This window comes from Phaseolus vulgaris, chromosome 1 (assembly GCF_051622355.1).
Source record: "Phaseolus vulgaris cultivar YP4 chromosome 1, ASM5162235v1, whole genome shotgun sequence".
Classification (NCBI taxonomy): Eukaryota; Viridiplantae; Streptophyta; class Magnoliopsida; order Fabales; family Fabaceae; genus Phaseolus; species Phaseolus vulgaris.
Window position 1 is genome coordinate 6,810,168 of NC_143498.1, and position 13,631 is coordinate 6,823,798.

The window sequence follows — 13,631 nt, forward strand, 5'->3', positions numbered from 1 at the left end:
GTGTAGTACATTTTGACTGTAGTTTTTGCTTTTAACCCTTCATTCTTTTATACTCGTGAACATGCAGCATGCAGTAAGGTCAATAAGTACACATTTTCTTCAATTAGGCTAATGATGAAATTGCCAGTCTTCTGTCTCCCTCCATTTTCCTCAAAATGCACTTTCAATCTCTTACTAATTTCACTTGGAATTTGGTACTTTATCTCTACTATCGGGCAACTGTTGTATATTTTTCATCATTTTTTCATCCGTAAAATTTAACTACATCAGAATTTACAACAATTTACCAATCAATTGAGCCACACTTGTTGTAGCAAAAAAATATCACTTCATTGTTGTAGCAAAAGTTTTGTTATTTCAATCACTTGTTTTTTTAAAGTGAATATTTTGTTCCCCAACATCAACTAAAGAATGTTTTAACTAATGATGTAGGCATGCCATTGTTGTTACATGACACCTACCTTTGAATAACTTCAATAACTTATTCAATGCTGTACTTATGTGACTTTCAAGTTTTGCTTCTTCCCCCCACTATTTTTGTGTTGTAATCTCTCCTTAACTTGCCATTTTTGGTCCTCAACATCATCTTAATATCATATGCTTTTAGTTCTCAACTCTTTTTTTTTATTTAACTTAACCCATTTTTTTATGGTATGCTTGACTGCATTAAAATTTTATGTATTGGAAATGACCCAATTTTACGTTCTTTTTTATTTAATATAAATGTTACTCATTTTTTAATTTTTAATAAAATTTTAACTTACAATAAAGAGTATTTTTAAAATATCTTCATAAATAATGTTACTAGAACTTCTCATTACACAAGTCTAAATTTCCATGAAAGGTTTGAAATTATTGATGGATTTCTTATTTAAATGTTTTTCCTTTTTTTGTAAGAAATACTTTATTATAACCTTTTTTACATTCTAAAAAACTAAGATAAAGCAAGTACATATTTGAAAACACGTTTTCAGATGATAAAATCACATCGATGCAATTCCAAACATATATAATTATCTTACTATTTTACACTTAAGCGTCTTATACTTACTCAAAAAGAAATATTTCAAGTAATAGTAGATCTAGGCCCAAAGTTTCTTTCTAACAATGGAGTTCAACATATTTTGGCTGTTACTTCCTCCACCTATGTAAACCTCATAGGTTCTTTGAAAATATGTTTTTGTCCTACATTTCACTTTCTTTCCCTTTTTTACCCTTGTGACACTCCATGTCAATGTCAATTCAAAAGGTGTGTTTATGGATCTGAAAATACATTTTGAATTGGTGAATCCAAAAGTCAAACACCAGACTCTAATCTGAAATCTGAAAGATATTTATAAATTCGGAAACATCTTTCAATTTAGGCTCTCAATATATTTCTTAACATTGTACTCCGATTGTAAAATTTATAATGTTTATCCAAATCCAAAAATACATGTTCCAGTCTACACAATCCATAATGATTTGAAATGTGTATTGTCAAATTGGACAAAGAACTTATTCCCAGATCAAGAAAAACATTATAGATTTTAAATTCCATAATATAACATTACATTACAAATTAGTTGGTCTAAGAACAAGTTTTGAATGAACAAATTCGAAAGATATTTACACATTTCAAATTTTATAATACAGTGGATATCCAAATTATACAATCCAAAATATAATCAAAACCACACCAAAAACAAAACAAAAATCCACTATAAACACACTCCTCCAACTACATGTACCACAAATAACTGCAAACCATCTTGCAACTCAAGAGAGAAACCCAAAACTTTATATAATTTAACTTTTCTATAGAAGGATATTTCTGAAATTTAAAAAGTTATGGGGGTGCCAAAAAACGTACGTAGGTGCAGGAATAAACAACCACATATTTTCATCTAATTGGAATGATAAAAGGATCATCGATAAGGAATCACTGGGAAAAATATTTTACTAGCATGACTTAGGTTTTATGTAAGGTTCTCTATGGTTATCATAAAATAACAATTGACTTAAATTTATATAAACTTTTACATGTTTAATTTTATTGTAAAAATTGGTTAAAATCTATAATTGATCATGTGAGTTGAAAAAAAATTAAGTAGCTTTTGTTTCGGATAATAAATTATATTAGATTTTACTAAATAATTTATTTTATGATAAAAAAACATATGAACATAAACCATATTACTTCAAAATCATTTTAACTAAAATCAATTTTTTAAAATAATTTTTAAAATAATTTTGCTTTTCTCATCACAACTCACATTAATATGTTTATATTAAGTCATTTAGAAGATAAATGAAAGTGAAATGGAAGAAATAATTAAACTTTCCCTTCTTTGGTTGGAAAAGAAACAAAAAGAAGTTAAAATTTTCCCTTAACACCATTTTGTAAATCTCTTCATGTTGGTCGCAATTTGGAGAGGGTTTATTATCGCATCTCTATTTTCCATTGTAAATTTTAAAAATAAAATCTTTTTTTAAAATAATAAATAAAAATTGTGTTAAGAAAAAATAATAAAATTAATTTTTGATTTTGTATACAAATATTTTTATGTTATTTATTTTTCTACTCTCATTTCATTCATCCAAACCAATAAAATAAATTTTCTACTTTTTTTATTCCCATTCCTATTTATCCCTAAAAAATATTTCTATTCCATTTTTTCTCTATATTTCAATTATTCTAAATTTTTTTTCTATTTATTTCCTCTCTATTAATCGAAGCAAGGTTTTTTTTATCAAGCAAAATGAACTTTTAACAAAACTACAAAAAGAAGCAAATTTTGAGTTACTTACATATACAGGATAAATTGTTTAAAAACACAACTTTTTTTTTTTTTCCAAAACAAAACTAGAGAAGTCATGGTTTCAATCCTTACTTCAACATCTTTTCTTTTTTACCTGTATAAGCAGAGGGCAATTGGATCTGTATAGGTAGAGTACTTATATGATAATTAAGTATAACTAAGTGTATAATTGTTGAGGTGTTTGTAATTTTTTAATTGTTTTTTTTAAGTTTTTTTTTTAAGCATTTGGGGGGCTAATGTCTGTAGATGTGATACCTCCTGGTCAGAGACGGAGAATCGTTGTTATCGGATCTGGTAATAAACGTACGCGGACAAGAGGGATTGTCATGAGTGATCATAGTTATCAAAGGTGCACGTTCCCTACCTCTCCTAGAAACCAAAGTGAGGAAGAGTATGAAATTCGACCGGTCGAGGGATGACCAGGTACTCTGACACGTTCAAGTAAGTGCTTTGTAAAAAGTGTATTTTGATAAAAATGATCAAAATGTATCTTACTTCTTCATGAAGGATCTTATTTATAGACTTGGTCATGGGTCCCGGCTATCACGGGTCGTTAACTGACATGCATTGAGGTACCTTATTAATAGGGACATGTTTCATTAAGTTATTCAATTGCTAACTAATTCATCATAAATATTTTCCACATATTTTGGGTATCAGTTATGGCTCATGAAATACCGTTATCACTCACTTATAGTACACTTTTTATGTAAAAATATAAAAGTAATTGAAATCGACTTTATATAAAGTTGTATTTTAAAATATGAATGATCTAATGTTCGTAAATGGTTTTAATTTTATTGTTTTCATAATTTTTTTTATTAAAACTGACCCTAATTACTAAAATAGCTTCCAAATAAAATATGGAAACCATTCTTGAAGTTAGGAGCGTTAATTATGTCATTAGGATAAATTTTGAATTTATTAACTATCAATCTATTTTTTATAAAAATATATTAACAATTTAATTATTTAAAAATAAAAGCCTAATATATTTATAATTTTAAATTCATTCATGACTTTATTAAATAAAAATCCACATAACATATTTATTAATTTTTGTGTGTTGGATTTAAGACGCGTAGGACAAAGTCCCACTTCTTTCTTTTCTTTTTATTCTTTTCTTTCTTTTTCTCTTTTTACATGTTCTTAACCTCCTCTTCCATTCTTCTCTATCAATTTATCATCACTTTTATAAATAGATCATTATGTACAGAAGCTATGTAATTGAAATTTTTTCAATTATTTCTTTTTTGGAAGTATGTAAGTTCGTTTAATTCTCAATTAAAAAAATAATTATTATTTTAACTAGATAACTCCTCCATAAGTTTATACATAAAAAACTCTATGCATGGTATTTATATTCTGTTTCTGTTTGCTTTATAATTGATAACAAACACAATGTATTCATTTTAAGTATTAATATACAAACTTAGTCTTTCTTCTCTCTCTCTTACATTATCAAATCACCTAAATAAACATCTAAACATAAAACAAAATCATGCATAACAATCTATCAATTCCATTTATATTATCAATTAAATTAAATAAATGTATACAAAACATAATAAATAGAAAAAATAAAAATTCATGTAAGAACAATTGCTAGAAAAATAAAGTTATATTTACAAGTACCACCTCATTTGAAAGAAAATTAAATAAACGAAAATCGTGTTACTAAACATACATTACAAGAAATAATGACGGTATAGTTTTCAAAAGAGGGACCCAAAGAGAAAAAGAGAGATGTTACATGAGGTTAGTGTGAACTTAGCGTCCCAATAGAAACGGAAGTCAATCTTTTAGCGGTTATACATTAGAGACGGTCTCCAATGGGACACTAATTTACAAGATAGTGTTAGTTAAGCTTATATAAAGAAAAATATATTATTTAACTATAACGTAGTTTTAGGAGACACTAAAGTGGATATAAAATTAAATTACATAATTTTTAAGAGGTGGAGTTTAAGCCTAACTCTATATTATGGGTGGTCCGACAAATAATCACTAGGATAGACTCAAAATGACTCTAATACCATATGAAGAAGTGGACTATATGCCTAACTCAACCTCATAAAATCAGCTTATAAGGTGAGGTTTGCATCCATTTATATATTATGAAATGTCTCAATCTCTAGTCGATGTGGGATCTCCAATAATAATTAAACTTAACGTCGTTGTTGGAGACACTACGTGAGAAAGCAAATGTGAGTAAATTGTCGCCATTGAAGATACTACTTGGGAAACAAATATTAGTGTCGCCTAAACCTACGTTAAATGTAATAAAATATTAACTTGCATTCACGTTGTGTGCAGTTTCATTTTGTAACTTATTTTTTTATTGTATTTACTTTATATCCTCGTTCTATACGCTAATTTATATTATTATTTTAATAATTTTTAACTTGTATCTGTGTTCCCATTCTAGACTAATATTATTCTCTAACTTAATTTTTTTTCATTGCATCTACTTTGTGTTCACGTTATAAACACTAACTTGTTATTATTATTTTAATAATTTTTAATTTAAGTTAAATATTTCCATTATGGACACAATATTTGACATTTATTTTTTGTTCAACTTGAATAAACTTCACCCTTACTCTTATTTTTTGTTGAACACTAAAATGAAATTTTCTTGTAACGATAACACAACGTTTGTCTAATTTAAAAAAAATTAAGTTACAAAATGAAACACAATTTTTTTTCAATTTTTTTTTACTGTGAAATTGTGGTTATAAACATGAGTTATTGATAAGACTAAATTTCTTAAAATTTATTCATTAAAAAAAAATTAGACGAATGTGTTAAATTTTGCAGCAGGAGAGTTATCCATATCGTTTTCAGAGTGTCCTTTGTTGAATAAAAGAGTTTTGAAAAACTACAAATTCATTGTCAGACTCAAATGCAATGCATTTCTCTAACTTTCCATTCATTCTCTACTGTTTCTCTGCCAAACACTTCCATTTTTCTACTCTTACTTATATCCCTAATTTTTTATTTATTTAACCATAAACATATATTTATTATATCACTTTTTACCACTTCAAATCCCTTTCATCAGATCAATTACTCTATCTTAAATATTATTCATTTTGGAATTCAAAATTTTCTCACCATTTTCTCCTTAAAAAACTTTTAAACTTGAAAGTCACACTAACTCTTTCAATCTCTCAAATCCTAAACAATATCAACCAAATTCTTTTTTTTTTTTGCAATAATGTTATTTTTTAAAATTTTAAAGAAAAATAAATAGATTTATAGATAAATCATTTATTTTTTTCAAAATGACTTGAAGCGTCATATTACAAAAGATTATTTAAAAAAAAACTCTATTTATAAAGTCAAACAAATGCACAGCACTATTTAGAATTAACATATTTTAAAATCTCTCTTTCTTTTTTTACCTTTTTTTTTTCTTAAATTGTTTTGTCAATGTGATGCAACACTTTAAACAAGTATCAAACAATATCTTTTTTCTTTTATTTGTAACCAGAAACGAGCATCAATGAGGAAGCATCATTTGACATAAGGATTACAAGTTTGAGAGAAATATTCTGTCTATATTTATTCTCTGTAAACAGAAAGAAAAAGGGCCAAAAAATCAATAAACTATTAGTGTTGATGCAGAAATGTCGTTCACATTTCTGTATGTATCCTTTTCTTCTGTATATATCAAAACTTGCTTCTCCACATGGATAAAGATGAGTTAATAATGAACATGGGATAATAGTTGAGTTAAAACTAGAAAAAGGATATAATCAAAGGGATGAGAGATATCAACACATCTGATTTTGCCTCATGAAATGAGACTGATTTTTATTTTATTACATTTCATCATAACATACAGCAAAAAGGGAAGACATGAACACCATTGGCTAATGTAGTAGCTGCAGTGCCTGGTTCAAAAAAAATGAAGCCTTAAAAAACTAGGACTTGGTGAAAAAAACAACCCTTCCCAAAGGGAAAAGGGTTGTGGTTATGGCAGACCTGTACAACTTGCTGCCAAAGCCAAGCCCTTAAAAAAAGACTTCATAAAAACAAACCTGACAACTGCAACCACATAGCCTAGGAAGTTCTAACCTGCCCTTCGAATAAAACTGATACCCAAACATCATGTGAAGAACATAGTTCAAACACATGACACATTTGGTAAACAAGGACTGGGAGAGTGGTACAGGTAGCCGTAAAAACTTATAAAACTAGGACACACATGGTGGCAAAACCGATGCAAAGCTGAGGTTGAAACATCAGGTGCCAACAGCAGTAACAAAGATTGCTAACTCCAGAGCCCGGTAGCTATGTTCTCAGAGACATGCAGCCATTTAAAAGGTGGCATTTGATGCCAAAAAAACAGGTGCCATTGTGGGAACCTGCAAAAATGGGGGTTAAATGACTGCACACTCCGGAAAAAGGGAACCGAGCAGCTGGATGATGACAATGACGAAGACCTGTTAATGGAACCTAAAAAAGACTACTGTGCAACACTAAGCATAAGAAGCTTCCTGTAAGATGTGATCCTGGCCTAAATTGCAGTGTGAGATTAATTGTTTCAGCTTATGAGAGGATGTCACACCTCCAGAGAAGCTCTACAAGCATGTCAACCGTGCTGCTGTTAATTGCATTGCAGTGCTGGATGTTCAGTCCCAAAAGGGTCCTGCCCACCTTTCTCAGGGCGGGCAAGCTCCTGTCAGAGACCAAAGCGCAACCTGACAAAGAGAGAATTTGCAGATTAATCTGTTGGGCATGTGCCAGGGCTGCTATCCCAGCATCAGTGATTGAGCACTTGGAGACATCAAGATCGCATAGCAATGCACAGTTTTCAGCAATTGCCATCAAGCTAGCATCACTGATGTTTTTACAACCATCAAGGTTTAGGTTCTCAAGAGTCCAACCATGAAGATTGGCCAAGGATGAAACTACTTTGTCTGTGACATTTGTGCAACCACTGAGATTCACTTTTACCAAACCAGCCTCAGAACTCTCGAGCACTGGAAGAAGCCCAGCATCAGTCACTCCATCTAGTCCACTCAGTTCAACATGCTGAAGCTTAGGGCACAGCTTTCCCAGTACAGAGAGGGAGGCGTTGCCAAATCCAGGGCAGTTGGAGATAGTCAATGACCTAAGTGATTCACAAGGAGATACAGTCGGCAACACCAAACTCAGGTCTTTGATTCCGTAGCATCTCACCACAGAGATGGCCTTCAATTTCCCACCACAGTTAAAAAGGACACCAAACAACCCAAATTGGGTGATTCTGTGGCACTCTTCCAATCGAAGGGTCTGGAGTGAAGAAGCAGCCTTAGCAAACGATATCAACCCATTGTCTGACAGAAAGGCACACTTGTGAAGGTGTGCAATTTTCAGATTTGGGCAACCCTTTCCTACAGCTTCAAGTCCAATATCTGTTACTCCCCTGCATGATGCAACTGTGAGTGACTTCAGCTTCTGCAACCCACTACCATTTCCCATTACCCAGAACCCCTTCTCGCTGACATTTGGGAGGCAATTAAGGACAAGATCAGTAACAGACTTGCCATAATGTCCAATAACGGCTAGAGAGAGATCTGACACAGACAGTGCCTGGAGCTTCACCTTTGTCAGAACCAAAGAAGTTGAGAACAATCCAGCAATTCCCTGATCGCTAACACCTGTGCAGTCCTTGATGGTTATGGACCTTAGATCGGGGCAGAATTTCCCAATAGCTCGTAGACCTTCATTACCAACATTAGGGCATGATTCCAATGACAGCTCAGTCAGATTCTGGCAGTTCTTTGCAATTGCAACCAAAGCCTTATCAGTAATTGCAGGGCACTTGCAAAGGTCGAGCTTCTCCAGCTGGTGACAACCATTAGCGATCTCCATTAGGCCCTCATCACCAACAGTAGAAACGTTCCATAGAGAAAGAGACTTCAAAGATGGGCATCCATGAGAAACTGCCTTGAGACCAACACTAGTCACTCCGCGACACATGTTGGTTCCACGGATGGAAAGCTTCCCCAACCCTCCGCGAGATGCAGTCCCAACAGCTATGGCAGCCAGTCTAACATCTGTGGCCTTCTTTCCTTCCAAGCTCCGAGAGAGGTATCCCTCACCTCCAAATTCTACATCATCACCATCCTTTTTAATGTTTTCTGCGCTGGAATTCTTGATGACACAGATTTCATCTTTGCAAATACTGCTTAGAAGCATAAGCCAGCGCTTGGAAACGCAAGCACATGCACTCCTGTCCTCGCCAGCGGGCAACCTTCTAAAGATCTCAAAGAGACACTCATCTGGCAAGGATTCAATTGAGGTTTTCTGCTTTTGCTCAAACCATTCTCCATCGAACACGAATGGAGCGTTGACGCGCGATCTCTTCCTAGGAGGAAAGTATACATCAACTTGAGGGCCAAGGGGCAGGAAGAAACTTGCTTCCTTGGGGTTGGCGTATAGTGATCCCCCAGGGCAAAAGTCATCACCTCCTGAGAACCCAAACGTATGCACAAACTCAGTTAGCACAAATTCACCATATAAAAATGGTTAAACATGCTGATTCAACCACTCTAACAACATAATTCCCGTTTATCCTTTAAACCAACATCAGGTTCAGATCAACTTTAAACATAAAAACAAACTACAACAAAAAAGAACCATCCGTTGAAAACATACTACAAAACAAGATCCAAAAGTTCCTTCAAACAGCTTCCTACCTGAATTAATTACCTCAACCTCTAATCAACAATTAAGCCATGAATATGTTTATATCTCCTATCAGATTCTCTAAGTAATCAAAACGATTTTTTGCATACAAAATTCATCTACCAGCGAAAAGAATAAACCATTCTAAAATCCATATGCACCACTCAGCATATGCCAGCCAAAAATTTTATCATGCAATTCGAAATTCCACTCTATTTACCCAACGCAGCCACCTAATCACCCATGACCCATAACGAATTAACAAAAACTAAGACCAACCCATTAAATTCCATCCCCAAAAGATTAAAAACCAGCCTTGATCATCACAAAACAGAAACGTGAAACGCACCTAAAAATCACAGCCTAAAAAACTAATCTCCAAAAAAGTTGGGCCAAAAAAAAACCCATAACACAAAGCGGGCAAAAACAGCAGGAGTCGGCGAACTCACCGGAAAAGCCAAGAACTTTAGACATGGGCACGGGTGAATAAAAGCCGGGCGGAGAAGCCCACAGCGTTCCTCACAAAAGAACCCTCGAACGAGAGCAAAAAGGAAAAGAGCAAGAAGAAGAACTGCGACGGCGGTGTGTGATTGAAGGGGGCAAGAACGCATGAGAGAGCGAGTAGTGGAAGAAGGTGAAGATCGCGGGAACCCTATGAGATAGGGCAAAAAAAAAGAGAAAGAAGAGATGAGAGAAAAAAAGGGGTTTGAAGAAAAAATGAAGGGTAAGTGTTTGGGAAAAGGGAGGCTTTTATTGGAAAGGGAAAGAGATTCCCGTACACTGAACGGTTTCCTACATGCAATGTATCTGAGCAAAGTGGGGTTTTTTTGTAATATTCTTTTTCCCCCACCACCAAAAACCAGAAACCACAAACCACTGTGGCTCATGGGTTTTGCTTTTTTCCCTTTTCTTTATTTCATTTTCTGAAAATGGTGACCTGATTTTCTGATCAATCTGTTCATTTAATGTGAAAAGATGGCTTCTTGTTTTTGGTTTTATTGGGAATTATAGTAATTGGGAAGATACTGTCACTGCTTTCAACTTTCCTCAAAACACAAAAACTTGTGTCTGTAATTTAGCATAAGGTTAAGGTTTTGGTTGATTAAAAGAAGGACCTCATCCTCATTACATCAAAATAATTGCTTATTGTAGAAGGTTTAGAAGACAAATAATTCTAAAATAGTTCTTTACTTTTCAATTAAATTATTTAATTCTTATTTTTTTTCTTTTGCCTTTCTTTACTTTACTTTTGTCTTTTCTACCCACCAAGACATAAACTCTGTGAGTAAAGTTTACAAGCAGTTATTTGGGTGTTCCTTTTTTTTTTTCTATTGTAATTTAGTAATTTGTGGATTTTTTTATAATACAATATCTAATTGTGGAAATAAAAATCTAGTTTTAATTAGTGAACAACATAGATGATCTTCAAAAAAAGTTGTAATATATTTTCATAAGAAAATAGAAATAAAATTTATTGGGGCTCTGTTCAATTGTAAAATAACCATTTTTATTCTTAACTAATAATTAATTATTACCTTTTTCACATTTATTTTTTTTGTCAATATTCATGCAGGGAATAATTAAAAGATTTTTATTTTTATTATATATTTTTTTAAATAGAAAATGTTGCATTTCTACGACAACTAATAAATTTATATATATATATATATATATATATATATATATTAAATAGAAATGTTCTTGAAATGGGATTGATAAGTTTAAGCTTGTAGATACCTAGATTTATTTAAGTAGGATTAATAATTAGATTTATTCAATGTGATGGGTCAAACTCGTGGTGTATGGATGATTATATGTATATTGGATTGAATATATATGTTGAATATGATTTTAGAATAGGATGAATCATATATGATATTAATAAAGTTATTTGGGAGTTTTTTTTAGTGGTGATATAAGTTATGTTTGAATATGAGATAGAGAGCTTTATTGATATTTTCTTTAAAATAAAAAAAAAATAGTGTTTTTTTTACTTCATTGTTCAATTGATATGGTGCAGTATCCTAGGTAACACAGAGACTGATACGATAGAGATATCAATACGAAAATACGTATAATCTTTAAAATGTACGATATTTATAGTGAATTATATAAAATGATAATAAAGATTTATGTGCACAAGTATGTTTCAGATTATTTTTTGGAGAAAAAAATATTTTTCATGACTGGTTCAAAATAAATTGTTTCTTATTTTTATAATCATAATAAAAATTTATACAATAAGTTTGAGTTTTTAAAAAATTAATGTATTTTTTCTTTTTAAAATTGTGTTAGAAGCGAACTAGAATTGTCAGAAATTCAACAAATACTTTTTTGAATTAGACACTTCACGAATAAGTATCCTACAAGTGTCGATATCCGATACGAGTATTCGACACCGATACGCCATTTAAGAGGAGTGTCCGAATTTCATAGGTTGTATCACAACAACCTTATATCACAACAAGTTTTCAAAAAAAATTTAAAATATTTATTACTATAATAATAATATAATTTATTTATTTACATAAATAAATAATTATCTAACGGCTTGGATTGATCCAAAAAGTTGAAATTTTATCATAAATAGTTGTATATAAAAGATAAGAAAATTTCATGTAAAAAAATTATATTCTATTTTATTTTTTAAATCTTTATACTTCTAATATTCTACTAATCATTCATTTTGATAATTTCACTTGTTATTATTGTAACCATTTATTTAACTTTCCCCCTATAAATATCAATTTAACTTTTTTTAACTAATAAATCCAATTAATAAATATTTGTATAAGCATTAATTAATGTTGGCCCATGTTCTGACTCTTGGGAGAAGACTTTGAACTCACCAAAACTTTATTAGTAATATTTTTATCTTTCTTAAATTTTTCTAAACAATATCAAAACATGTATATTATCAATTTTAAGCAATAACTTATTTCAGGTATTTTAGTTTTGTGACATGGGTAGTTAAATAAGTTATTTAAGACTGTTATTTTTTCTAACTTTTATTGTTTGAATAAGCTAAGAAAATATGAATTAATGGATGAACTCAAGAATATATATATATATATATATATTATCAATTCAAAAAGTAACATTGATTTTTTTTTTAATTTTATTTGGGTCTTATTACAAATTCAATTTTATCTTAACACACATTTTGAATAGAATAAAGGGCATTGATTTTATAAACTTAATTTGAAAAAAAAAATCATTCAAACTTAGATTTATAAATTTTAATTCACATATTGTTCTCTTAATTATGCTGTTTGTTATAATATTTATGAAAAGTTTGAGTTCTGTTTAAGAATTCTTATTTAGTTAAATTATTTTTTCTAAAACCAATAATTGTAAAAAAAATTGGTATGTTCATCCTCTATTTTTATTTTGTCGTAAACGACCATCCTCTAATATTTATCGTGTAATATAAAACACACTGAACATGATAAAGTAATTTGAATAGTCTCTAATTTGAAGTATTATTAAATACTATGTCAAATTTATAGTTATTTTTGAAAGATAAAAAAAAAATTATGATAAATAAGTCAAATTTATCTTTTTGTTTTTTTACTTTTTTTTACTCTCTTATAAATATTTGTATATAGTATTCAAACTAACTTCAAGTGATTTTTTTTTTAATCCTCTAAAATTAAAAGTAAATATTTTTATACTAACTAATCATTTATCTATTAAACAAAAAGTCAAAGAAACGCATAATAATGTTGTATTATACCTAATATCACGTCTCAAATTTTAAAATTTGAAAAATAAATGTTATCTATTTATCTTATAATGAATATTAATTATTAAGTATTAAGTTAACTTGTGAACAGCATAAAAATTGATAAATTCAAATCTAGATTAGACTATATTTTTTTTATTAAAATTCATATTAAACAGAATGTATCATCACATCATCATATGAAAATAACATAAAAGAATAGATTTTTAATAGTTGTGATTATTCATTATTTGACAACATAAAATGAAAAATAATATAAAAAAATAGATTATTATATTATTCATTTATATGATGTTTGAAGTGCGTTGGAGATGACACATCGACCTAGAGATTAGAGCATTTCATTGTTTATAAGTGGGTGTAAACTTCACCTTATAAGTCGGTTGTATGAGGTTGAATTAGGC

General features: G+C 30.4%; 1 protein-coding gene across 1 annotated transcript; it reads right to left on the reverse strand.

Annotated features, from left to right (window-relative positions):
* Positions 1–6,593: 6,593 nt before the first annotated feature.
* On the reverse strand, positions 6,594–10,460 carry EBF1 (EIN3-binding F box protein 1). The gene is made up of 2 exons (XM_068615474.2): positions 9,932–10,460; positions 6,594–9,265 (listed from the first exon to the last, which is right to left on the reverse strand). The coding sequence occupies exons 1-2, from the start codon at positions 9,954–9,956 to the stop codon at positions 7,359–7,361; spliced, it is 1,932 nt and encodes a 643-aa protein (XP_068471575.1). The 5' UTR covers positions 9,957–10,460; the 3' UTR covers positions 6,594–7,358.
* Positions 10,461–13,631: the final 3,171 nt, after the last annotated feature.

Bases quoted from the DNA above. Each gene is read 5' to 3' on its own strand.
- EBF1 (XM_068615474.2), bottom strand. From the start codon at position 9,956: ATGTCTAAAGTTCTTGGCTTTTCCG. The intron at 9,266-9,931 runs GTGAGTTCGCCG...TTGGGTTCTCAG, and splicing joins TAAAGTTCTTGGCTTTTCCG to GAGGTGATGACTTTTGCCCT.